This window comes from Camponotus floridanus, unplaced genomic scaffold (genome assembly GCF_003227725.1).
Source record: "Camponotus floridanus strain SB8 unplaced genomic scaffold, Cflo_v7.5 scaffold31, whole genome shotgun sequence".
Lineage (NCBI taxonomy): Eukaryota > Metazoa > Arthropoda > Insecta > Hymenoptera > Formicidae > Camponotus > Camponotus floridanus.
The window spans coordinates 422,896-447,952 of record NW_020229448.1 but is presented as its reverse complement, the minus strand read 5'-3'; the positions used below and the strand labels follow the sequence as shown (position 1 = coordinate 447,952).

Below are 25,057 nucleotides of genomic sequence, written 5' to 3'. Positions count from 1 at the left end.
TTTTCTCTTCCTTGTTAATACCAATCCATGATATAATGTAATTTCATAATATTTCATTTTCTATAATGTGATTGTTAACTATCAACTATCTCATAAATGTCAATAGATTCAAAATTGTTATTGAACTGTTGTAATTCACATGTTAAAATTTAATTGTTGAACGTTGTAATTTACACGAGTCTAACGATAAGTTCGACGATGTTAAACTAGTTAAACTTGAGAAAAAACATGATACAATATCTCAAAAATCTCTTCTATTATTTACACTTTTCATAATAGGAGTATCATCGGATATCAACCGCATGTCAAGATCATTCACAGCCTTGTAATCAGCTTCATTGTCGCCTCTTAACTCGTTTGCAAACAACTAAACCTAAGATCTACCATAGAGGGCATTAATATTTCAAAGAAATTCATGTGCGGCAAAAATGACGCTTCTTTTACTGGAACTTAGTGTCAAATCTAATCCTGAGTAATTGTACGTGTGTAAAGACGCAGAAATAAGTTAATGCAGAGTTAATCCATTGATCGCGTTATGAGATATTAAAAAGAGAAGAAAGTTCCATGAGAATAAATTACATGTTTTTCATAAATATGATGTAGCCTCTTCAACAACATATAAATTTCTTGGAAACATTATCGTCGGAATTATTTGACAGAATTAGAGAGACTGTCTCTCTCTCTCTCTAAATATCTCTGAAGTGATATTATTATCACCTTTGCTAGGCAAAAGGCCGATGATCGACGATATCGTCGCTAAATTATGTCAAAAAATTACACAATCTGCACGATTGATTCTCCCAAAAATCCCTGGCTAATTAATTCGAGACTAAATAACATCTCGTCTGCGCGTACCTCAGGATGACAATGCCAGGCCCAATCGTGCAAAAACCATTTCTTTTCTTAGCCGCGTGATTTCCCAATAAACATCATGAACTGAAAGGATACATTACAGAATTCAATTATCAACATTAATAGAGAGAGATATACATGTATAGATAATTTTCAATTTCTTCCTTTTTCTTACAATTTTTAACATTTTATATTATTTATTATTAAATTTAAAGAATTATATATAAGAAATATGATTTTTAATGCATAATTTTCTAATAAATTATCAAACTATTATGTATTATAATAAAATGCATTATTATATTTGAGATATTTTTTAAATCTTACCTGAGCTTTTGACGAGGCCGCGCTCCACGTATCTCAGATAATTAAGAAAATCACAGACCGCTATAATCTGCAGTAAATCATAAAATCCTTTAGAGAGCGGAGATTCTTTTTAAATATAGAATCAATTTTTAACTGATCATTAAAACTTACTCGATTGCGACAAATCTGCGAAATGCAGTGCCATTGATTCTCTTGATCACCAAGTCGCATACGATAATGGCATTGTCGTGGTGACTCTAACAACGCGCATTTTCTAAAATTAAAAAAATACTATTACTACTTTTATAAAAGCTATATATCTTATCGTAAATAATAGAAAATCTATTTATATAGCACGAAATTTTTTTAAAATTTATTATAGCAATTGTTGTATTCTTGCAAATTGTAATGCAATGTATATTTCCAAAACATTGTTAAAATATTACAATTGTAAAATGTAATAGTGAATATTTTAATATTCAAAGACGTACTTGGGAAAAGCGAGTTTTGTTTTGTCGCTGACCGCCTCGATAAAAATAATACCGTCTAGAACGGCTTGCCTGACTTTAGCTCCCAATTCTTTATTAGGGAAATCTAGACATAAATCGATATCCTCCTTAAATACTCTCGCGACAAAAGAATCGCTCTTGTCAACGCAAGGATTCGCCTTCCATCGAAGAAACTCTGTATGCACTCTCGGATCAACTTCCAAACCGAAATCTTTACATTCTCTTTCTTTGTCCTTTTCACGTTCTCGTTTCCAATCTTTCTCAAGAATTTCCTTGTCGGTAGATAATGGCAACCTTTGCTCCTTTACCGGTGAATCAGGCGGCGAATTCTCGCGTCCGTATTTTAAATTAAAATGCGACGGCGATCTGCATTAAAATTGCAAATTATTTTTAAACATATTATTAATTACATTTTATTTTACAAATATGAATATAAATGCCTAATAAATTATTACACTATGCTATTTCCGATATTTAAAATATTAGCAATTTTCCAATAATCCTATATTTTCTATAATTGTATTTCTTCATAAATTATAATTTTTTTATATTACATATTTTATATGTATATAAAAACTGTACATATATTTAAAAATTACAAATTATTCATCTTGAAAACAATTATTTACCAGAAATTGTAAGCAACTCTATTTTTTTAATATCTCTTAATGATATGCACAGAAATGCTTCTTCGGGATTATAAACAAATAAAAAATATAAATATTATTTAGAAAAATATAAATATTGTTTATCATTCTTATACGTAAAATACACAGAATATTTTTAAAAAATCATAAATCCAAATAAAAAAATAAAAATTGATTATCACCTTCGATGTTTCTTCATAAAAAGGCCCTGCTGACCTTCCTCTCCATTATTAAGACGACCTTTTGTGTCGATTTGAGGATGCAAATGAGGATTGGGCCTTGACGGTGTGGATGTGAGCACCAAAGTTTTTAAAGCTGCCACTTCGGCTGCAAGGACTTCAGATTTCATGCGACTTTCCTCCAGAAGACGTTCCGCCGTTGCTTGGCGTACATTAGCTTCTCGAACCATATTATGCGCTTCCTAAATATATCTTGTATTAAATAATCCGAATTATCAAACATAAATAAACTAATGTTTTAGCTTTTTGCAAATTTTTAAAATCTTATATAAATCTTATATAAACAATTAAATATTTAATATTATAGCTTTCAATATTATATACAACTTTTAATATTATACATATTTTTAATTAAAGTTTTAATATTATATTTTTCATTAAAATTTTAAAATTTATTGTTATTTTTTACATAATAATATATGTGTGAATACATATATTCTTCCATTTTTTTGTCTGAAAAAAATATAAAACTGGCGACTAACTTGGAAAAGACTGGCAGTGAGTTCTTCGAGCTCGGCTTCTACGTCTTGCCTGATTCGCGAGAGTCTAGCCACTTCCTCGTCTTTCAATTTCAATTCCTCATGAGCTCTTTTAAGTTCTTCCTGCAGCTTCGCCACTGCGTGTTCTTTTACTTCGGCCACTGCTCTTCCCCATTGCAGCGTGGTAGGCGATGGTGGGCTGTTAGTTTTTTTAGGAACGCACAGTAATTCTTGTTTCGATGGTACTTCCAACTAAAATCATATTTACAGATATTTATGTTACATATATTACATACAATAGAAGAAAAAAAAAATTGAAAATATTAGTAAACTTATTTTTGACACTTTAGTGCATAAAAATAAGATTATTTTATTAGTATTTTTATACGTCAAGAATATATATATAAAGTCTCGTAAAATAAAAAATAAAATTACCGTTCCATCTTTAGAAAGAGGAAATTTTCTCGATGTTTCGTGGGAATTGTCATTCTTTGTTGAGTTCATATCAATTTTCTCATCGCTTGTTTCTCCCGCAGATTCAGTTGCATTCAATCGAAAATCCAAGGGTTTTGTATATTGAGTTGTAGATTCCAAGGCTTTCGAGTCGTGAGAATTTAGCTCGCAGGATTTTACCGCCTTCTTCTCTTCTGAGGGATTTCGATGTCTCGATAGAACACCTTGTAGCTTTTCGTTGTACGTGAATAGTGGAGTAGGTATGGTTGAGCTAAAATATTATAATTTTTAATAATATATACAAAAATTACAATACTTTAATAATAATGCTATTAGTGATATGAGATTCAACCATCATATTCTATTAAACATCAATAAAAATTAAAATTTTATAATCTCCACAAAGAAAAGAATTTTGCATATTCCATGTAAATGCAACAAGATTTCGTTATAATAATCGATTATTCGATATTATGCAAAAAAACTGTTATGTGATAAAATAGAAAACTCTAATTAAATATTTACGTTAAATTATAAATATAAATTTATTGTTAAAACAAAATTATTTGTTATTGTTCCTAGAAAACCAATAATTTTTTATTATAATGAAATCATTTCACAAGAAAAACGACAATGTATTATTATAATAAAATAATTTAAAACTTTGATATTCTTCAGAATATTGTTGTATGTAACAAATGTTATAAATTTTGTTATGATAACATGAAATATATTATTTTTTCCTTTAGACTTATTTTTGTATATTAATTGTTGTTTTCTAATTATAATATAAACTTTAGAGAATTTTTATTGAAATGATTCTTAATTATATATCACTATTAAACTATAAAATATACTTCGTAAAAAAGTTTTCTACGAAGATAGAAAAAAATCAACACTTATACGCACCTATCACCTAGGAACTTGTTATCATCCTCATCGAACAGACTAGTAGGTTCCTCGTCTTCGTCCTCGCGTTTAGCGGCGTATCCGAAGAGGTCCGTAGCTGCTCTCGCGAGGTCTGATTTAAGAATAGGATGAGGCGGATGTAACGTGGCGCCGATAGAGCAATCAGCTTCATCCGTATAGAGTTCATCCTCGTCCGTAGTGTATTCCTCGTCGCCAGTTGTTCCAGTACTTCCGGCCCTTCTGTGTTTTGTCGTGAGCGGTCGATAGGCATATTCGTTCGAACCGGAAACCGACTCGTTGGATTCCATTGACTCCGGCTGCTGCTGCTCCTGGACCTCCTTCATGACGTCTCGTTGTGGTTGGACTTTAAGCTAGAAGTGTTCAATATTTGAATGATCATACGTAGCAATTTTTTTCTCTTCATTTTGTTTTATGAAATAGAACTCTATTTCTTTCTCTTTGAAGAACAAATGTATAAACATTAATATATTTAATTTTGAAAAGCATAGAATCACATAACTTGATAATCTAGCATTCAAAAGCCAAGAAGTTCAAATAATTATTCAAAAAAGAATTATTTAAAATAATTATTTATTACAAAATTACTAAAAAATGATATATATTTGTTATATTTACAAAATGATATTTGTTCCATTTTATTTCTAACTACGTGCGTATTATTTATAATGTACAGTGATATTGAAACTTATGAAAATTCACAGAAATCTTTCTCGGTTTGAAGTCCTATACACAAATCCTTGTTTTATAAATAACTCGTAAATTTCTTTCGTAGGCAACATAGATACGCGTGTTGCACGCACGTACTGACTGTTACTCATTATATAAGTATACTTTGGGAAATTTAAGCTTATTAATACGTCGAATAAGCCTATTATTTGCGACAGTTATGTAATCAGAATAAATTGTTGTGTGAAAATTTAAACTATAATGTATGGTTTCGAGGTTGTTACGAATATGCCACAAAATGATTCAAAATAATTGTTGTTACAAAATGATTCAAAATAATAAAAAATAAAGATATATATAAATAAATTCAACTAATTATTTCAATTAAATTTGTTACAACCAATCAATAAGTGTAGAACAACTTATACATGAAAGTAAAATTGAAGTACAATACTGTCTCCGTTAAATTATCTTTCCTGAAAATGTGTATGTATATATGTGTGTATTTCCTAACTACTCTAATATACTTTAAGTACTAGTTTCCTAACTACTCTAATATACTCTTAATATTTGTAGGTACAATTCATGATAATGAAAAGGAACACTATCGTGCTGCACGCATGCCCTTACGTCATTGTCCCATATCTCTTATGTACATAGTACTTACAAGGGGATATGTCCACTAACACGCCCTCTCTCAAATCAAGAGCAATTGGGAATTCGTAAAACTTCTATTCTCGTTATAAATTGCTAATACATTCTGTCTCAAATGACATTGTCGCTAAAAAAAATGCGATAATAATATATAATTTATAAAAATAATTTTAGATGCAAAAATCTCACGTGTATTATTATTTTCTTTTACTAAATCATCTACAAATACAATGTCCTTAATTAAGACTTCAATTTTACTTTCAATTGTAGACGTACTTTTAACCGCATATTTTATATCCTAATAACGCAGAATGCAAATACGAGTAAACTTCTGGCTTAATTTCGCAGAACAATGCTAATTGCCGTGAAAAATATGCGGAAGAGTATGCAACTTGATTTGCATGCATCCATAAAATTATTTTAATCACTGTTGAAGCTACTATTTTACGAATCGCTCTATGAATTTAGAAGTTTATTCTCTATCATCAAACGATGATGAAACTCGACGGTCAGCTTTGTCAATCAATGTAATATCTTTTATTGGGAAAAGAAATTGTTGCAAATACAGATAAGAATATTATATGCGAATTTAATGTATCCATTTCCCACTTGTTTTTTTTTTCTTGTTTTTCACATGATTCAAGTGATAAATAAACGTAATTTCTACAATGTCACAAAACAATACTAATGACTCTTTCGATCTTGAGGAATATCGCGTGGATTGTCTTGACATATTCTCACGAGACAAAGCCGTTAACAATGTGGCACAACCAGTGCCGTGGACTCCACGAAGATGATTTCCTTGGGGACTATATAAGGGTCGTGCGGGAATTGCGTCATTAAACCGTGATCGCGCGAGAAGGCGGCGAGTGGTACAGCCGGGCACACGTTATGCTTATGTAAACACTTCTCTTTGACGTACCATTCAAATCCAGGCGGTACATAAAAAAAGAAATATATATATATATATGTACTATTTACATATAAATCGGATTATTACAGTCCAAGAATTCAATTAGAGGAATTTTATAAAGACCGACACTGTGTCTGGGGAGTATATTTTTTCGGAGTATATTTAATTAGAGAGAGAGAGAGACAAAAAGCAATTCATATTAGCTTATTTATAATTCAACAGTAAGACTAATGTAACATATATTTAACGTACATATAACCTACATGCGAAAAACCCATCTGGTTCATATCGTTCCGCAAAGACTGGGGTAATCCCGCGCTTGATTATCAAGATTGAAAAGATCAAGAGGCGCAATTAAAGTTTATGGAGGAAGCATTGCGTTTCCTACGAAAAATTCCACGATCCGCGATAAAACACCTTAGATATACGCCCCTGGCCTTGTGCACGCTCTTTCTCTCTCTATCTCTCGTATCTCGTGTGTGCTAGTTACGTATACACGGTATTTGAATTGACGGTATCTCGAAGGTGTGGGTACCTATCATTCACATCTGTGAAATGTATGCGTTAACACACACGGACCAGCGTACCAAGCCGCGTGCGACCGTGTACCAGTCGCAGAATACTTGATGAACAGCGTACCACGACAGCGAAAGACACGACTGTGCTCACCCTGTGTTTGTTTTCATTCCTCCCACCGAATATAAACGAAGAAAGATCTATTCTTTCGTCGTGAAATCATCGAAATTTTTGAAAGGCAGGGATAGAAATGCACGAAAACGCGAAGCAGTGATTCGAATTGTCGATTTATCTTGAGAACCGAGTTCAAATCTTTGTCCATTCAATGGAAACGTGACGATTGATTTAAAAAAATCTTTTCTCGCATAAAAATAAAACTAAAATATAAAACTCAAACTCATAAAAATTCTACTTCGAATCATCAACGAGAAGTCTTCGGAATTTGTGAGTCAGAGGTTTCAAATAAACTTAGCGTAGGCAAACCTAAAATGCCAGATGTACGCTCTAGTCTCTCTTCTCATCTAATCTAGTATTATAGATAAATATTTATCTTATCTTCTTACGTACATCCTCTTTTTTCATTAGCAATAGATATTTTATTTATAAGATAAATTCTACTTATTTAAAATACATTTGTTTGCTCTCTTTTTCCAGTTCTCTTTCTAACAATATGATAAAAGAAATATATGAATAAGTCATCAATCTCTTTAGTCAAGCTAAATATGTTTTAGGTAAAGTAAAAATATATAATATAAATAAATATAATAAAATAAAAATATATAATATAAATTTATCAAAAGATATATGTGTATATATAATGCAGAGAGAGATTGAATTTAGCAACATAAGTAATTATAAGTATCACACTGAATAAAAACCATAAAAAACTGATAATTCGAATAATCGACTGCAAACTTGCTAGTCAATCAAAGATCAAAAGGTTCAAGGTATAACGTAATAATAACGTAGGATCAAAGATACTTCTGCCTTGAAAATTATACTAGAGAATAGGCCTCAATCACATGACCTAGATGCATGCAAGTAACGAAGGCATAATTTAATTTCCTGCTCACTAGTAGTCACGCCTCCACGATTAAGTAATCTACTAAGTTAAATTAGCTATAATATTAATATTTATTACTATTTACACTATTAACTGTGTATTTATTTATTTATTTATTATATTTATATTTAAAATAGCTAAACACAAAAGGTTATCTTGCTATAGCTTAAATTGCTATTTGTAAAAAAAAAATTAAAATTTCTCCATAAAATTATATAAAGATTTGCAAAGTCTAATCTCGTCACTTGAATCTTTGAAATAAAATGATATAAAATTGCGAAAATGTGATGCTACCATAAAGCGTATGCAAACGTGCGACAAAATTTAAAGGCGAAATCTGAGCGAAATGTATCACTTTACACATCGTTGCACAATTTGACATCTTGTACACAGGTGCACCTTGTATACATTGCGCGATATATTTTTTTTCATACTGAATAATTATCATGCATGAGAAATATATATGTATATACGTAACTAATACGAGTTGAATAATATATTTGTAACCTTTATATATTTGTAAGTGGAATACGCATATTTCTTTAATTGATAACGTTTAAATTTTGCGATCACTCTCCATATTTTTACGCGGGTTTGATGACGCATACCGTACAATGTCATTATTTCACTTTTTTCGATGCGTAACACATTCATGCGTCACGGCTGATAAATGCAATTTTTTTTTGTTTTTTTACGGTGTTGGGTATTCCATTTTGTTCTTAATTACGTGTTGTATAATGTAGTATGGAAATACAGGATATTATACAGCTTCCGATTGTAGGATCGACATATCATGAATGATATAGTAGGATGAATTAATTCATCCAGCAGTGTTTCGCTTCGTATCACTATAGCTGACTACTATATATATATATATATATATATATATATATATATATATATATCATATTATCGCATAATTCATATTATATAATATCATATTAGAATAATTCATATAATATTCATGCCCTTGAGATGTACAAACTGCGCCAACGGTAATGCAGTAGTAAAGAGAGCAATTTAATTGTTGATTAATCCGAATATTTACATATTTAGAAGAGAAAAGTAAAAAATCATATATTGTATATAATATAATACTATACATAAAAGACATATAAATGATATAAATAAAGAAAATGTATTATTTTCTAATAATGAAATTTACGAAATTTATCTACAGTAATTTATTTTATTTATAAATTATACATAAATGATATAAATAAAGAAAATATTTTCTAATAAAATTTATGACTAATTTATTTTATGAGGCAGTTAAAAGGGAAGAAAATAATCGATGTTATAATTTTTCTCACTTAACATCATATTATATTTCCATGCAAGTAGTATAAGTAAATTAATTATGTATCAAATTAAATTCTTTGCACACTTAATTATTATTTACTGATTTTAATTATATGTTTAATTGGATTGCTTTTTTAATATTAACTGTGCAAAATTCTCTAATATATTCAAGAGCATGAATATATATCTGCCGTGTACATCTCGATCGAGTAGTCATCTGCAATAAAACGCCCGCGTTTTTACTTCGCCGCAACAACAAAATTCACAATCAAATTCGCAATCAGTTATTCAACAATTAAACGCTTAGGAAACAGACGAGAGAGAGAGTGGGAGGAGAAGGGTAAAGCGGAAGTGCGTTATCGTATATTGGTATCTGGTTTTCATTCGATAACAAAACGCCTGCTCAACACAATACGATTACAAACAGATAAATAAAACGAGCAAAGCAGTCGATGCGGATGGAAACGAATAAATTACGCATATTACCAATTATTAAAATGTGCAATGTAACAATATATCGTACATCAAACGCGTTACGATTCTCTCTTTCTTTCTCGACACTTTACGCATATTTTAAATTAATTTCTGGCAAAGAAAGAGCATTTTACTTTGCAATCTCGATTCACGACGACAAATGGAAGAAATATTACTCTAGGAAAATATATTAAAATAATTTCCCACAATGTATTCTATCAAACGGTTTAGCCAATCCGAGAATGAATTACTATCGAAAGTCGAAGGTCAGACTTCGCGAGATTCGATATTTGTCACAAATTGCGACTGCGAATATGAACTGCGAAATTAACGTGCACGTAATATATGACTGTCCCGTAAAAATACACATGCAGCCGATATTGCTATTGTAACAAATAAAAACATACGCGACGATAAATATCAAATTTATCGTCAATGCAGTAACACACACAAAGAAAATTTATTAATTCCTTTATAGATTAATTATATCCAAATCCAATTTATCTTCTTTAACGCATACTTGTAGACGATTTTTATTCAACAAAGAATTTTATCCTCTCATATACTCGCGTCGCGAAATGTTTATTATCTCTTGAAAAACACAAGAAATGACATGTGGGACTCGTCGCGAAGATATGACAGGTAAAGGATGAAAATATCTTTGAACGAATACGATAAAAACAGAAGTGTATCCCGCGAGTGTCAAACTCATGTTGTCAAAAGCATAAGCAAAGTGGCACCAAGTTTCCAGCAAGTTGTACACCGTACCTTTCAGACGAAATCCTCTCGAGCTGTCTGTCTTGTCAGTAACATTCGTTGTGTTATTTCCAGTGTAAAGGATGATCAATCGTGCGATAATTGCAAAATCAATAATAGACAAAGGCAAAACTCAGATCAGTTTGAGTGTCTGAATCCGCGCTTCGCGACGGTTCGGCGCGGACTGAACCTACTACTTCCTCCCACTCTCGGAGATATGCCAATGATCTCTCTCTCCCCCTTCACTTGGCATCGCCACGATCATTATCCTCTTCGCTGTACATCATCAACCTGCTGCGACGATCCAAGAGAGAAGCATTGTGCAACTACGATGCATTCGTAGAAGTAATATATATATATCAATAATAGTTAAATATAGAGTTAAATCTAGAGTGTCGTAAATTGAAGAATTGGAGCAAATTGAAAATTTGGAGTAAATTGAAGAATTATGTGCAAGAACTTCGCAATTTATAAGATCCATTTTAGATACACAATTTTGTGCTCACAATAAATCTTGAAAATTACTTTTGCTTATTTTATTTTTGCATTAAATTCGTCGTTTCTTTATTCCTCTCGTGATTTATAAGTTTTCCGAAAAGCAATGTATAAAATGAAAAAATAATTATCTTCAAAGAATGATTTATTCATTGTATATCTGTTCAGTTCCTGGAAAGAATCGTTAATCATTTATCTTGTAAATAAAATCATTATCCGCTTCTACTCGTACCATGTCTTTAACTGTCTTTTTTTACTTGTCTTATTCAGGAAAAAATCGTTGGCTGCTTGTTTTTCTCACGAATATGATAGATAAATCATTGAGTGACTACATTTTTATCTGAAATGTCAAACGGTACATTTTCGCTTAACATTTATATTTAACGTTTTTATTTGTTTCTTCTTTTTTGGATTTATCTATATCTTTCTTTTGTTCGACTACTTATCTTCGTTTAATAATTTTTTTTTCTTCCACGTGCGATTTTCGATAATAACACATCCCTCTCGTGCTATTACTGTTTGAATAGGCCAGCTGGAACGTTAATTATGGAGGCGGTAATTGAGTTTGATAGGACTCAATGAGATAAATGTGACCCTTGATTCACGGTGACCCCTCTATATCATGACTAGGAGCATTAATGCTAATCATCTACTAGTTTCCTCCTACGCGCATGTTGAGCGCGAGATTATAGTATGTAATTTATTTTTTCTAGGAAATGTGAGAACTGATATTATTCCGCATAAATTTACATTATCGTTATCATCATATATATTAAATAATAAAAGAGTAATAATAGAAGCATTTTGTTAGATATTTTCTTTTATTTGTACGAAACTTTTTAAAGAGCTACATTGCTTGCACAGACAATTTAAGAGTAAGTTAGCATTGAAGGCAACATTAAAATCTTCCACAATGCTTTCCAAACGATGTTACATCGCGAGAGTAACTGACAATTCTTTTTACAACCGTCGCAACCGCGATGCATTGTTCGCTGCATTGTATGTTGCATCGCGCAACTTTGACTTCGTAAGATCTCGACTGTATCTTGTCGACAATAAAATTACATTCGCCAAGAGTTTAAAGTTTATCGTGCTATTTTTCATCAAAATTGTTGATTTATAAATCTGATTTGTATTAAAAAAAACAACCATTTATTTCGAAAGAACTGATGCATTGTCAGAATATACAGAAATGTCACGAAAAAAAAACATCTGTTACAGAGAGAAAAGCTTGCCATAAAGTTTATCCAATTTTTCCGCAGCAAATGTTAATGAAATTCATAATTAGACTACTGTTAATTACAATAGAAGAATGGAAAGTTTTAACGAATAAAGTTTTTAAACAAGTGAAGAGAAACAAGAAAAATATTCAATTCCCTTAATGCCAAGAAGGTTACTATTACTACCACTACTTATTATCGAGCGAATTTTACTTTTTATCGTTACTTAATACAAAGAATAAAATGAAATCTTTTTATACGATATAAAAGATGTAAGAAATTTTATCTGGTCATAAAAAATTTTTTAATTCAAATGTTTCATTGCAAACAAGGATTAATACCGAGAAACTCTTTGAGGTGCTTGAAAAAAATTTGAAAGAAACGCGGCGATCGCTACTCTTTATGTATGTCACGTTTGAATATATATATTGTACGTGTAAGAGTTATTTTTTTCAGTTATTTGTATGCATGCATGTATAGTTATTTCGTCACTTTTGGTGTGATTTTGCCTCGATGGGCGCGGAGAAGCATTAAAATGTATATGCGTACGTATGCGAGAAATATAGACTTTTTTTATGAAATTCAATGCAATAGAACTTGTACATGAAATTTATACCAACAAGAAATTTCCATAAAACTCTAGGGAGCATCTCTGGTGCGACGATGGAGCTTGCAAAATTTATGTTTAGAAGTAAACTACACGGCGTCTGAATTGTCAGTAATATTTCAGCAGCGGCTGCTGCTTGTATTAAATTACATCTTTCAATATTCACTGTGCTCTACGACATTGAAAAATTTACAGACTAAGAGATGCTTTTAATAAAATTTTTTCATCCTTATATCTTTATTAAGCATATTCGCAAGAAAGATTATAAATTTATATATATTTTATATGCTAAACTAAATTTCATGCCTTTTATTCGCTTTAAAATAATTATTTTTATAATTTCAGTTTTTTTAAAAATAAATTTTACTTTCTTCAAAAATAATTATATATTAATCATTATCAAATCTTCCAATCAATAATAATTTTATAGAATTTATTTTTAAATATTTGAAATATGTATATGCATATATTTAATTGATTTCATTATAAAAAATAAATTACATGAAGAGAATTTCAATTTCTCTTGTATAATAAAACTTGATGAATGATTAGATATGTGACGATAAGAGATTGTTTTATATTTTTCAATGTCACTGTTTGATTATACGATCTATCCTAAGCAAAGTCACCTTTATCAAACGACTAATTATCAAATGACTAATCCTCATTACATGACATTAAATTATTTGAAGCTATAAATAAAGGTACAGATAAAAAAGCTCTATTTTGTAATTTTTATTCTTGTATGTAAATATGTGTTTTTTAAAAACTTTAATATAAACATAAATATTCATTTTATTGAAATCCTAACTTCTAATTTTATCTTTGCATAATAATGGATGAAAAAGGCGAAATACAATCCCCACGTAATTTTCTCGGTTTATTTTTAACGCCCAGTCGATGCACCTAAGCTTGCATCGTATAGGAATTCCATACGCATACACGATATTACATACATAGGTGTCTATATGACAGTATCGCGCAAATCATGTGTGGATACATGCTCTCACGTTCCCCTCGAGCCGTGACCCGACTGTGCACGCGAGCCGCAGTGAATTCCATCGTGCAAAAGGGCTCCGTATACATGAAGCAACCGATGCAGAATAGTGTTGTTAGGTAGGTCACAAAGAGCAACTGCCCAGACAATGGACGAGCCGGTAGTATAATGAGTTTATTATTTTATTACGGCGGTTTCTTTCGTGTCACTATCGATGTCAATGAACTCACTCGCAGGTTTATGAGAGAACTATATAAATGTGTATGTTTATATAATAAATAATCATCGCAAATATACTTAATTATTAAATTTCAACATTTTATAACTTAAAAGAATTATAAATTATTTGTAGAGATATATATAAATATATAATTTTCTTATGATTTTTAAAATTACGAATTTTTTTACGTATATATTTCAGTTTATAGAGAAATTACAAAGATAAAAAATTAAAAAATGTATAAAAAATATTAAGAAAAATTAAATTAAATTAAACAAGACAAAATTGAACTAAACGTTTATTTATGTAGAATATAGATTATATAGATTAAGATTATGTGTAGAATTGTGAGAAACCTTTTTTTCTTTATATATAATATTACAGTATATTGTTCCTGTTGAATTTTTTAACGCAAATATCAAAGATAATTATTTATTTATTTATTAAATATAATTACGATTACTTATTTATTGATTTTTCAATTTCAAAATTTTAAAATGTATTTTAAATATATTTCAATTTCAAAAGTTGAATATATTTTAAAATATATGAAGCTTTGAAACAAAATTTTATTGAAATCCAATTCAAATTATGTAAATGAGAAATAATATTATTTAAAATTAAACAAAATATTAAATAATATGTTATTATTTATCTAACGTAAACCATAAAATACTATTCGTTGTTCATGAACAGTTCAAAAATTATTAGTACATTTTAATAATAAAAGTTAATTTCAAATATGTATAGTATATCATAAAGAAAATAATGCTACATATTCAATTCTGCGACACACATAATACAATATTAATATTTTCAAAAAATTTTATTTGAATAAATTGAGATTCATGTAAATATGATAAATTGCAATGTACATAGAGTTTTAAATAACATATATAGATTGAATGGAATACATTCCTCTGAGAAAGTGCACTCGAGCGAATCTATTCCGCTTCAAAGAGCATAAACGTTTTAGGTGCATGAGATTCCATGTGTACAACCGTGGGATCGTTATGCGTCCTCACAAGATAATTCTTAAGATCGCATAATTACCGTTGATTTATGCAAAATACTAACTAGAATTATATTCGAAAGACTTCATCCTAAGTCATATATGCTTGTCGATTATAAAAATATACTTTTAATTTTATAGCATTAACATAATAAATACATACGTGTATTTTTGAATAAATTCTCGTTGATTAATTTATCATGATATTAATGCGCATTAAAATGTACTCGTATATTTCAAGAAATTTTTGATTACATAACAGTCAGTAATCATTGTTTTGTCAATAATGATAAAATAAAATGATGAAATAAATGTCGATATTATTAGTACAAGCTTATCAACAGATGTCTGATTAACAGAAAAATTTGTTTTGCTTGATATTTTTCTTGAGATATGTATAAAATAATTAAAAGTTTTTTTATATTTGAGAAAAATATTGAGACGAAGTAATAATATATTTTCTTTTAACGACAGCTTTAAATGGTCATAAATAATTGAAAGATTCAAAAGTGTTTTTCATTACGAATGTACGTGACACTTCCAACTAGACGTGACGAGACATACGAGATTTATGCAGTTAACATCAGCATCTCTCTACATCCTCCGCATTCGCAGTGTTTTTTATCTTCGCCGATACCGCGAATGCACATGCACGTTTACCTTAACTGAAACAAGATAGATGCATCTATCGTGCCATACAAATCTTATAGAGAATTCTTGCAAAGCTATATAGGAATTAAAGCGAAGTTTGCAATCTAATTACACGCTCTAATTGTGTTAAATACGTATGACATAAATCAAAATACCATGAAATGCCTCGAAATAAGTTATTTGATATTTTCATTTTAATTGCGTTCAAGTTTATTTTTCGAAAAATATTTTTATTTTTTATATCGTTTAAATTCTTACATTTTAACGAACTTGCCTTACACCATAATACAAATATGTCTTTAAATGTTTAATATATATATTCTTCATTATTAATTTAAAATATCAAACTTCTTCAGAATTTCAATAACATTTTATGTATTATTAAAAAAATAAAAAAGTAATTTCATTAAAAAAAAATTAGGCATTAAAAAAACATAACATTCAATCAAGTTTATCTTTAGGATGAGCTCAATATCTCAAGTTTGTCAATAAAAATATGAAATGGCTAAAAACAATGAGCTCAACGAATCTCGATTTCTCTATAAATAATAATAAAGATATATTAATTAAGAGGATAGTAATTAAGAGGAAAGTTTCAAATCCAAGGATTGATTATCAAACTTTTTATAGATAACGCAGCATCTGATTAAATCAATAACGATATCGTGATTGGGTGTTCCAGGACTATCCCGAGGATGCGAATCACCCCGTTTATTTCTCCCCCGGTGCCGTCGAACCGGCGAGGACCGGAATCCAGCGGAAACCGGTACGACAGGTTCCACGGTCGGTGGTTGCTCGACGGTGTGCAACTTCCCGTACTCCCAACTCATAAACGAAATAGCTCTCGTGTACTTGGCCGTAAAAAATTCTTAAGATGATCGCAAACGCTTTTCTTCGCGGACACGCTAACGCGAGTACGCGTACGTGAATATACATGTGATAGTTTGCCCGGATACTCTATTTGTTCATTAACCCGTGGGATCTAGTACTCTCCGACGTTAGAAATGAATATAATTTGTCTTTTTGCGTGAATACAAAAAATCAGGATAGCAGAATTTTTGTGAAAATAAGTGGATAAAATTGTGAAAGTGTTTCTATAACATAAACCAATTGAATAAATGTGGAATAAAAGAAGGACCATCAATTTGTTTCGCAATAAAATTATAAAAACAATATGAAAATATAAAACATTGGTTAAAAATTTACGACTTTCTAATTTTATTCTCACATAAAGTATGTCATAAAAAAACAAAGATTCTCTAATACATATCATCGCGATAATTATTGATTAGAATTAAATAGCTTTCTCCTAATTTAAAGGAAATATATAATTTAAGAAAAATATATATATAACAAAGAAAACCTATGTGAATCAAGTGTAACATGCCAAAAAGAAACTCAAAATCAAAGTATATATCACGATATAATAGGAAGCAGAAATGAGTATGTCTGCAATGCAGTGTTGAATAGTGGAAATAGTGATTAGTTCCGCCTCTCCAACTAATGACTAGTCATAGTTTACGCTCCAATGATTCTCAGATATTCATGATAATTAATGCATTGTACCTGTATTTTTCAAATTTCAATGAAAGAGAGAATATGCATTGCAGAAATTTTCATCACGTGCACCAGTCGTACTTGAAAAAAACGAGTATTGCATATATGTGTATCACATGACATTATATTCGAAAATTCATTATCATCGAATAATCGGCGTGTTGTATACGTCTTATTATATCAGTTTATAAACATGAGTATTTTATTGATAAAAAATTATAAACACAAGGATGAATCTCTTTTAAACTTTCATTACGAACGACAATGTATGATAATTATATGCGCTTGATTTGTCGTCACTGTATGATTCCGTTATCATCAACAATCCAGGAGATACTTATATGAGACCGGTTTTCATTCAACCGGTTTTCGAAAATGCGACGCATCGTGAAACCAGTTGACGGGACAATTACAAATCGTTATCGCACTTTTTTTCTCTCGTGAAAAGTGAATGAAAAATATCCTAAAAATGCAAAGAATTCACGTTGATTTATCTCACTCGCGTTTTGCGTAAAAAGTTAAATAGGAGAATTCGAGTAATTGTTTAATTATAATATATCTCGTGCCACAGAGCAAGATGTAATTAGCCCTCTTTTCCTCTCCGGTATCTGAATAAACGTACAAAGCAAATTAATTGGACATCACTGTGTACGTTGCATCGCACGCGCTTCTGTCCCTATTGTCTTGCTTTTTATTCATCGTGCTGGTACGTGCCTCGTCAAGAGTTTTCAAGATTACAACAATCGTCTAACAAGTCTTTCTATTTCGTTCTACTCCTGTATCGTGATATGGAAGACTCTCTAGTGGCGAGAATTAACACATTTACATGCCATTTTCCGCGATTTCTCTCATTGAAGAGAACCTGAAAAGAATTTAAGACAAGAGATAATAATCTACTTTCCTAGACAATTTTATTATTTTTATCTTTTGCATTTGCTTATATTTTTAAAAAATTTCGACAATTACAAAAATTTTGTAGCAAAAATGAAAAACAATATATTGACGCACGACAGATTGCAGGATTTGGCGAGCACTCAATTCTCCAAAATCTGCGTTTCCGGATCAGCCACAACTACTAATAACAACTAATAAAATATATAATAAAACGTATATAATTATTATCTCCTTAAATTTAATAAAATGTATAGAAAAATAATAACTGATTCATATTGATATATAAGAGTGTTTTCATTTTAACGTGTATTTATTTTAAACGCATTTTTCAAAAATAAGGAAATAATACTATTTTAAAATATATTGCCCGTAGAGAGGTAAACTTTAACGCGTAATATCAAGATGATTTGCAAATGTCTTGAGAATATTTCACCAGTCCTGAGATTCTCTACCAGCGCTTTAGAAAGGCTGACAAAGTTTCGCTTGGCGCAAGAGCAAGTAGAACGACCCATTCGAATAACGGCATCCGGGATTTCAGGGCCGTACATTGATACGAAAAAAATATTATTCCCCGTTCTACGAAACACCTGCACTTTCTTTTCGATCATAAGGTAATATCGTAACGCAATGAATAGTTTGTTACATATAAATGGAGTAAAAATGTATTTAATAGAGAAAAAAAGAGAAGGAAAGGATTTTTAAATCTTTTTCATAATTTTCTTTCCTTGCAATTATTTTTTACAACTGCTTGTATATTACTTCACTATGTTCGCAATTAATTTACAGCAAATATGAATTAAATATCCGTTTAACTGCATAGGAAACACATAAATGATATCTTTCCTCATCATTTCCAGGTATAAAATTCACGCGTGTGAAAGAGATGAACTTGCGACATTTTGTGCGAATACAAATATGCTTTGCGCAATATTTTTTGCGCCACAATAAAATAAAAAAACAGAGCAATCAAAACTAATCATTTCTGAAACAATAAAACAGCTTCTTACAACTTTTACATAATTGTGATCCAACTCACGATCAAATTTTGCTTCATTATAATAAATATTTGCTGAGTCGTGTAATGGAGATATGTTTCAAACCATTAAACAAATTATTCTGCACTTTTTTGAGAGACTTTTCAAAAGCCTCATTACGCATTTTAATTATATTTTGTATGTACAAAAGCAGTGTTTCTCAAAGTATTAATATGTACTAATTATTATGCGCGAAATAATAATAATTAAAACTACTTTTTAAAGACAAACGAACAGATTTATATCAATTGTATTTGCATTTTTTCATTGACTGACGATTACATTAATTATTTTTTATTAATTTATTCAAGCATTATTTAACGATAATAAAATAATCTAATTAAAATGCTGAAACAAAATGCTTGTACATTTTCATTATGTTTACATTTTTGTAAAATATTTCTATAATATCACACCGTATATATAAAATGAATTGTAATTTAAAAGAATTATCATTATTCTAAGATATAATTTAAAAAATACCGTTTATTCTATCGAGTCTGTATGATCTACACTTGATGAAACACATTATAAGCTACGTGCTTCAAGAATTACTTTACATCAGAGTTCCGTAGAGCATGATAAATAAACATGTATTTTCTTTTTAATTGATAAAAACATCCTTATTTAGCAAGAGATTCAATAGAATGTAATTACAATTTGCTATAACTCTTTCGCTTCTCTTTTGTGCTTGTTATTCGTTAATCTTCTTGTTTCTAGTTTCATGCTCTGATAGTCATTTCATATCATGAGTCAAGATAAAAATCAAAAGATCAACTTTTTATGGAAATACCATGTTTTCAATCTCGATTATATGAATTCGTTTTTCGCTAAGTCAATTGGCACATTTTAAGATAGAATAATTAATGAGACATGCCAATAATTTTCAACGATAAAGCAGGTATGCTACAGCATAGCAAAGACTCGACCGAGACATTTTGTACGCTTGCTGTACAATAAGTCAACTTTCACCTCGAGCAAAATGCTTTCGCGTTGAGAGAGAAATCTATAGTAATCGTATTTTAGACCTAACTTCGCTTCTCTGTGAAAGATTTCGTGCTCGCTTTTCCCCACAATGTGATACATTTGCAAATTGATGTTCGATTGTCCACGTACTATGAATTTCATTAACACATACACATACATAACTACATATTAAAAACTCCATAAGATCACATAATTTGTAAATAAAACGCAACTTATTTCTTCGATTTTTCGTATTTATATAACAATAAAATATTGGCAATTTATTTTTGTTATTATAATTTTAGAAAAGCATTTAATACTAAGAAATATATCCATTTTTTAATTTAGCTATATACATTTTTATTTAATTAATAAAAAATAAATAAAAATTTATTAACAACGTACAGAAATTATATTTCCGGATTTTTTAGATATCATTTCTCGAATAATAGTTTTGTAATTTGACATGCAATCAAAGTGTCACCGAAGTCATTAAATTACTGACAAGAATTGCCAATTATTTTCTGACGCGAGATATTTTAATTGGTATCTATTAGTCAAGTCTATCAGATTTCATTCCTCACACAACATACACATCACACTTTCTCTTATTTTCTAGTTAAATAAAAAATGCGTGAATTCCCAGAAACTTCTTCGCAGACACTACTTCCTGACACTCGGGGCCTCATCGTCACGACAAGTACTCTAAATTTACTTTCAATCTGCTCAAAGGAAACGGTAGTCATAAATATTTATATAATTTTTATATTAAAAATATTGAATTTCCGCTTTATGAGAGCTACATTACAAAAATTTTAACTTATTATTTATTTTACGCGCAAGTGCCAATATATAAAATGTAGTAAATAAAAAATGGAATAAAAATGGAATAAAAATGGAATAAATACGGATATACAAGAAAATGTAAAAAGCATTCTCTAAATATGCAAAATGTATGCAATCGATTCATATATTTATGACGATCTCGTATCGCGCCCATAAATACATATCATCGCATATTGATGTCGAACCACATGTAGTTGTACGTACCTTGCATCAGATTACATTTAAAGTTCGATGAACCGCATTTGCTATTCATGTTTGATGCAAAGAAGATCGATTCAGTTCAAGAAACAAATGTCGAAAAAATTGAATATTTGCGCGTGAAAAATTATTATTAAAATCCTCCAAATTATTATTTTTACATTTATTTTTTATTCCTCATCAAAAACTGAAAGGTATTTTTAATTTAAGAAAATAACAACATTGATACATGTTGGAATGTCCAAATATGAAATGTCTCATTAAAAACACATGTGCACATTTATTGCGTTATTTTCTATATAATTATTATCTTCTGTATTATTATTATTATTTTCTATATTATACACTGTTAGAAAATTAGAAATATAATTATACGTATGATTATAATAAAAATATCTTAAATAAACGTCAATTCTGCATAATAATATACTGTTAGTAATGTATAAAATTATCGTACGAAATTATCATATACGATATTGAAACTCGTTACACAAATTCAATTATCGTCTAGACTCTCCCTCAACGAATACAACATTTAGTAGAAAGGTTATTTTTAATTACGCAAAACACGATTGCTTTTTTCATGCGATTAGAAAGCGTAGAGAAATTTCTATCGTACTTTAAGATGATATTACATTTAAAGATTTCGCTAGCGAAATATTCAGGAAAATTGTATAAACACTGCGTTACACTTCAAATTGCAAAAATATTATATTTAAATCATTTTAACAGATTATCTGTGTCCCGCCATCATATATGTTAAATTGCGATTTTTTATGTATTTTAAATGTATGGAAAAAAAAATATATATATATACAAGATTATAATCACTACTAACGTTTATTATGCAAATATCATATGCAATTACCATTCGAATTCTCCGAATCCAGAGTATTTAGCTTGCAGTTTCTCGCTTCTTTTCTGACATTTAGAAAGTAGGATAGTCTAGTGACATACGAGAAATCCGCGACAAACGTTAATTTGCTGGTACAGTAACCAGGGATGCGTAAAATTTATGTTACGCGAAACTGTAAAAAATACTTTAGCAATATAAACTGTCCGATTTCTCTCGCTGTTTTATCTCTCTTTGTCAAAATAAAGCCTAGTAAGTATTAATCATAAAATTCCATTCCAAAGAATTACATATAATTTAAATTTAATAATAAGAAAAAATATACACAACATATGCAAAACATGAAAAAATTCTCATATTTAAATCATACTTAAATCCTCCCGTGTTTTAAAATTAAAATTTATTGTTCAAAAAACATATATATCATTATATAAATTATCTAACGAAATTAAATTATCTCTCTCCAATAATTTTAGAATATTCAATGTCTAATTTTATTTTTCTATTAAAAAATTAAAAGTTGAAACAAAAACAACTATTATTCAAACATTCCTTTCTGCAGTTATGTTGAATTCAATCGTATGGCAATTGTGAATTAACTCGAGTTAATGCACCCGTAAGCAATGCTCTTATCGATCAGTAACAAACATGCTCTCGAGATCGACCAATCGCGAGTAATTTTGCACGATTGCCAATAACTGATAAGCCCTCGCGATAATTAACATAATTTTGCACGCGTTGTGCTCCACAAGGATAAATGGAACCGGATGCAACGGGAAAAAAATAGCATATACATACATATATATATATATATATAGCATAAAGTCTTATGCAACACGCCAAAGGAAACGAAAAACGCTGAATCCTCATTGAAATTCCCAGCAATGCGTTGCTCAAGGCAACGGCATACCATTGCTCGGCGAAGACCTACTTCTTAAATGCCACAGTCATATTTTCTCTCCCATAATACATATATAACACATGTACATTTTTTTCTTTTTCGAAAAGTTTCCCACAAAATTCGAAATTCAATTTTGTATACAACAATAATGATACAGATTCAGATAAAATTGCTGATTGTACACATGAGTTTATAGTTGCCATGAATAGATAAAAGATTTCTTTATTTCTCTATTTTCTGTATAAGGTTTGTAATTTATACAGCTACAACACACATTTATGCAGATACAAAATTTAATATATTTTCACATATTTCATGTCACTTTTCTGCACTGTTATATATAATATCTTAAATCTTTCAAATATTTTAAATTCCAAATATCTAAAAATATAAGATATAAACCATTCATCGGATTCAAAAATTAAAAATTTAAATCTCTAATTATTTTAATTTTAAAATCATATTATTTTAATTTTAAAATAAAAAAAAACATAAATCTAATGACTGACTCTCTTCTTGCTTTCTTTAAATTTCTCCATGTAATATGCTTTTTATTAGCAAATCTTTTTCGAGATTTATTTTTCTAATTATTATATTTATTTAAACAATTAATAAGAAAAAAAGATTGTATTAATTGCTATTATTTAATATAACAGAAGATTTAAAATTCGAATTATTTTAAATCGAAAAACATGAGAATTAAACCTTTATTTTTACCTTTATTTTTATAAATATTTTTTTTTAATCTAAAAATCTAATGAAACATTAATATTATAATAAAAATAATCTACGAATAACAAATGACAAGTACAAATGAAAGCAAATGTTTCTCTACTCCAACTTGTCAAAAGAGAGCGTCTTCTCAGAAAAATTCAACACGTTGCGAGAGTATCAATTGACGAATTGTGCAAATTTATCTGCTAATTTTGTGCAATGGGAAACGTGAATTCTCGCACAGCATCCATCGTGCGGAATTCAACGAGAGACAGAGAATCAGTATCGATCCGGAGTACGGTCTGATTCTAATAATGGGGGCGACCAGACGCTTACCCGCGTGTAGCTGCTGCGTGTTCATTCGCGAAAGTGAAAAAAAAAATTCAAATATTCGCGATGAATCGGAAGCGCCTACGCAGGATCGTCCCTCGATTATCTCTTCGGAGGTCCCCGGATCAAGGTACACTCGCGTATGTCACATACCGGATATATCGATGACGCGAATCAATCCAAATTCAAACATTCACACGCGGCGGTACAGACCGCTACTGAAGCTTCTCTCGAGACGCTCCTCCACGTTGTGGCGCCGCAGCTACCTGTCAGCGGTGTCCTGAACTAAGGTATTGTCGACTCGACGATGGTCACTCAGTTTCCTCCATTACTCGTCTTATTTTTTTATTTAATCAATATAAATATCAAATATTTAGTTTATAAAAAATATTCGTTAGAATTAAAATTATTCTCAGAATTTTTCATAATTATTTATATAGCATGATATGTATTATATATACATATACGTTTCTTCGTAATTATTTAATTTATTTCAGCTTATTTGTCAAGAAAATATCGGTGATCGAAAACCACTTCTTTGCCACACAACTTAATTTACATAAATTAAATAATCACTTACAGTTATTTAATCAGTGATTTTATCAACAGTGTTGCAAAGTTCCAGAGAACAGAAATCAATCTAGGTGACACTCCCCACAGGTGAATCACTGAAAGAGTACACATATTGAACTAAATGTTCATTCTTTAAATACATATTTGCCATATTTTGATAGTTAAATATAAAAAAACATAATATAAAAGTTACAAGATGTTTTTGAATGACTTGTAATATTTTTTCATTA

At 29.8% G+C, this 25,057-nt stretch overlaps 1 protein-coding gene across 2 annotated transcripts; it reads right to left on the bottom strand.

Annotated features, from left to right (window-relative positions):
* LOC105252380 (guanine nucleotide exchange factor for Rab-3A) lies at positions 1–24,459 on the bottom strand. Of its 2 annotated transcripts, none has more exons than XM_011259729.3 (9): positions 24,261–24,459; positions 4,395–4,765; positions 3,468–3,756; positions 3,036–3,284; positions 2,497–2,735; positions 1,650–2,033; positions 1,330–1,432; positions 1,180–1,246; positions 1–936 (listed from the first exon to the last, which is right to left on the bottom strand). In XM_011259729.3, the coding sequence occupies exons 2-9, from the start codon at positions 4,736–4,738 to the stop codon at positions 857–859; spliced, it is 1,755 nt and encodes a 584-aa protein (XP_011258031.1). In that variant the 5' UTR covers positions 4,739–4,765; positions 24,261–24,459; the 3' UTR covers positions 1–856. The 2 variants fall into 2 exon arrangements, with proteins under 2 accessions (XP_011258031.1, XP_011258030.1); XM_011259728.3 differs by lacking the exon at positions 24,261–24,459 and adding an exon at positions 10,772–10,995 and having other exon boundaries at positions 3–936.
* Positions 24,460–25,057: the final 598 nt, after the last annotated feature.

Excerpts from the sequence above, each read along its gene's own strand:
- LOC105252380 (XM_011259729.3), bottom strand. The coding sequence starts at position 4,738 with ATGAAGGAGGTCCAGGAGCAGCAGCAGCCGGAGTCAATGGAATCCAAC. Across the intron at positions 3,757-4,394 it reads AACAAGTTCCTAGGTGATAG|CTCAACCATACCTACTCCAC; the intron begins GTGCGTATAAGT and ends ATAATATTTTAG. Across the intron at positions 3,285-3,467 it reads CTCTTTCTAAAGATGGAACG|TTGGAAGTACCATCGAAACA; the intron begins GTAATTTTATTT and ends ATATGATTTTAG.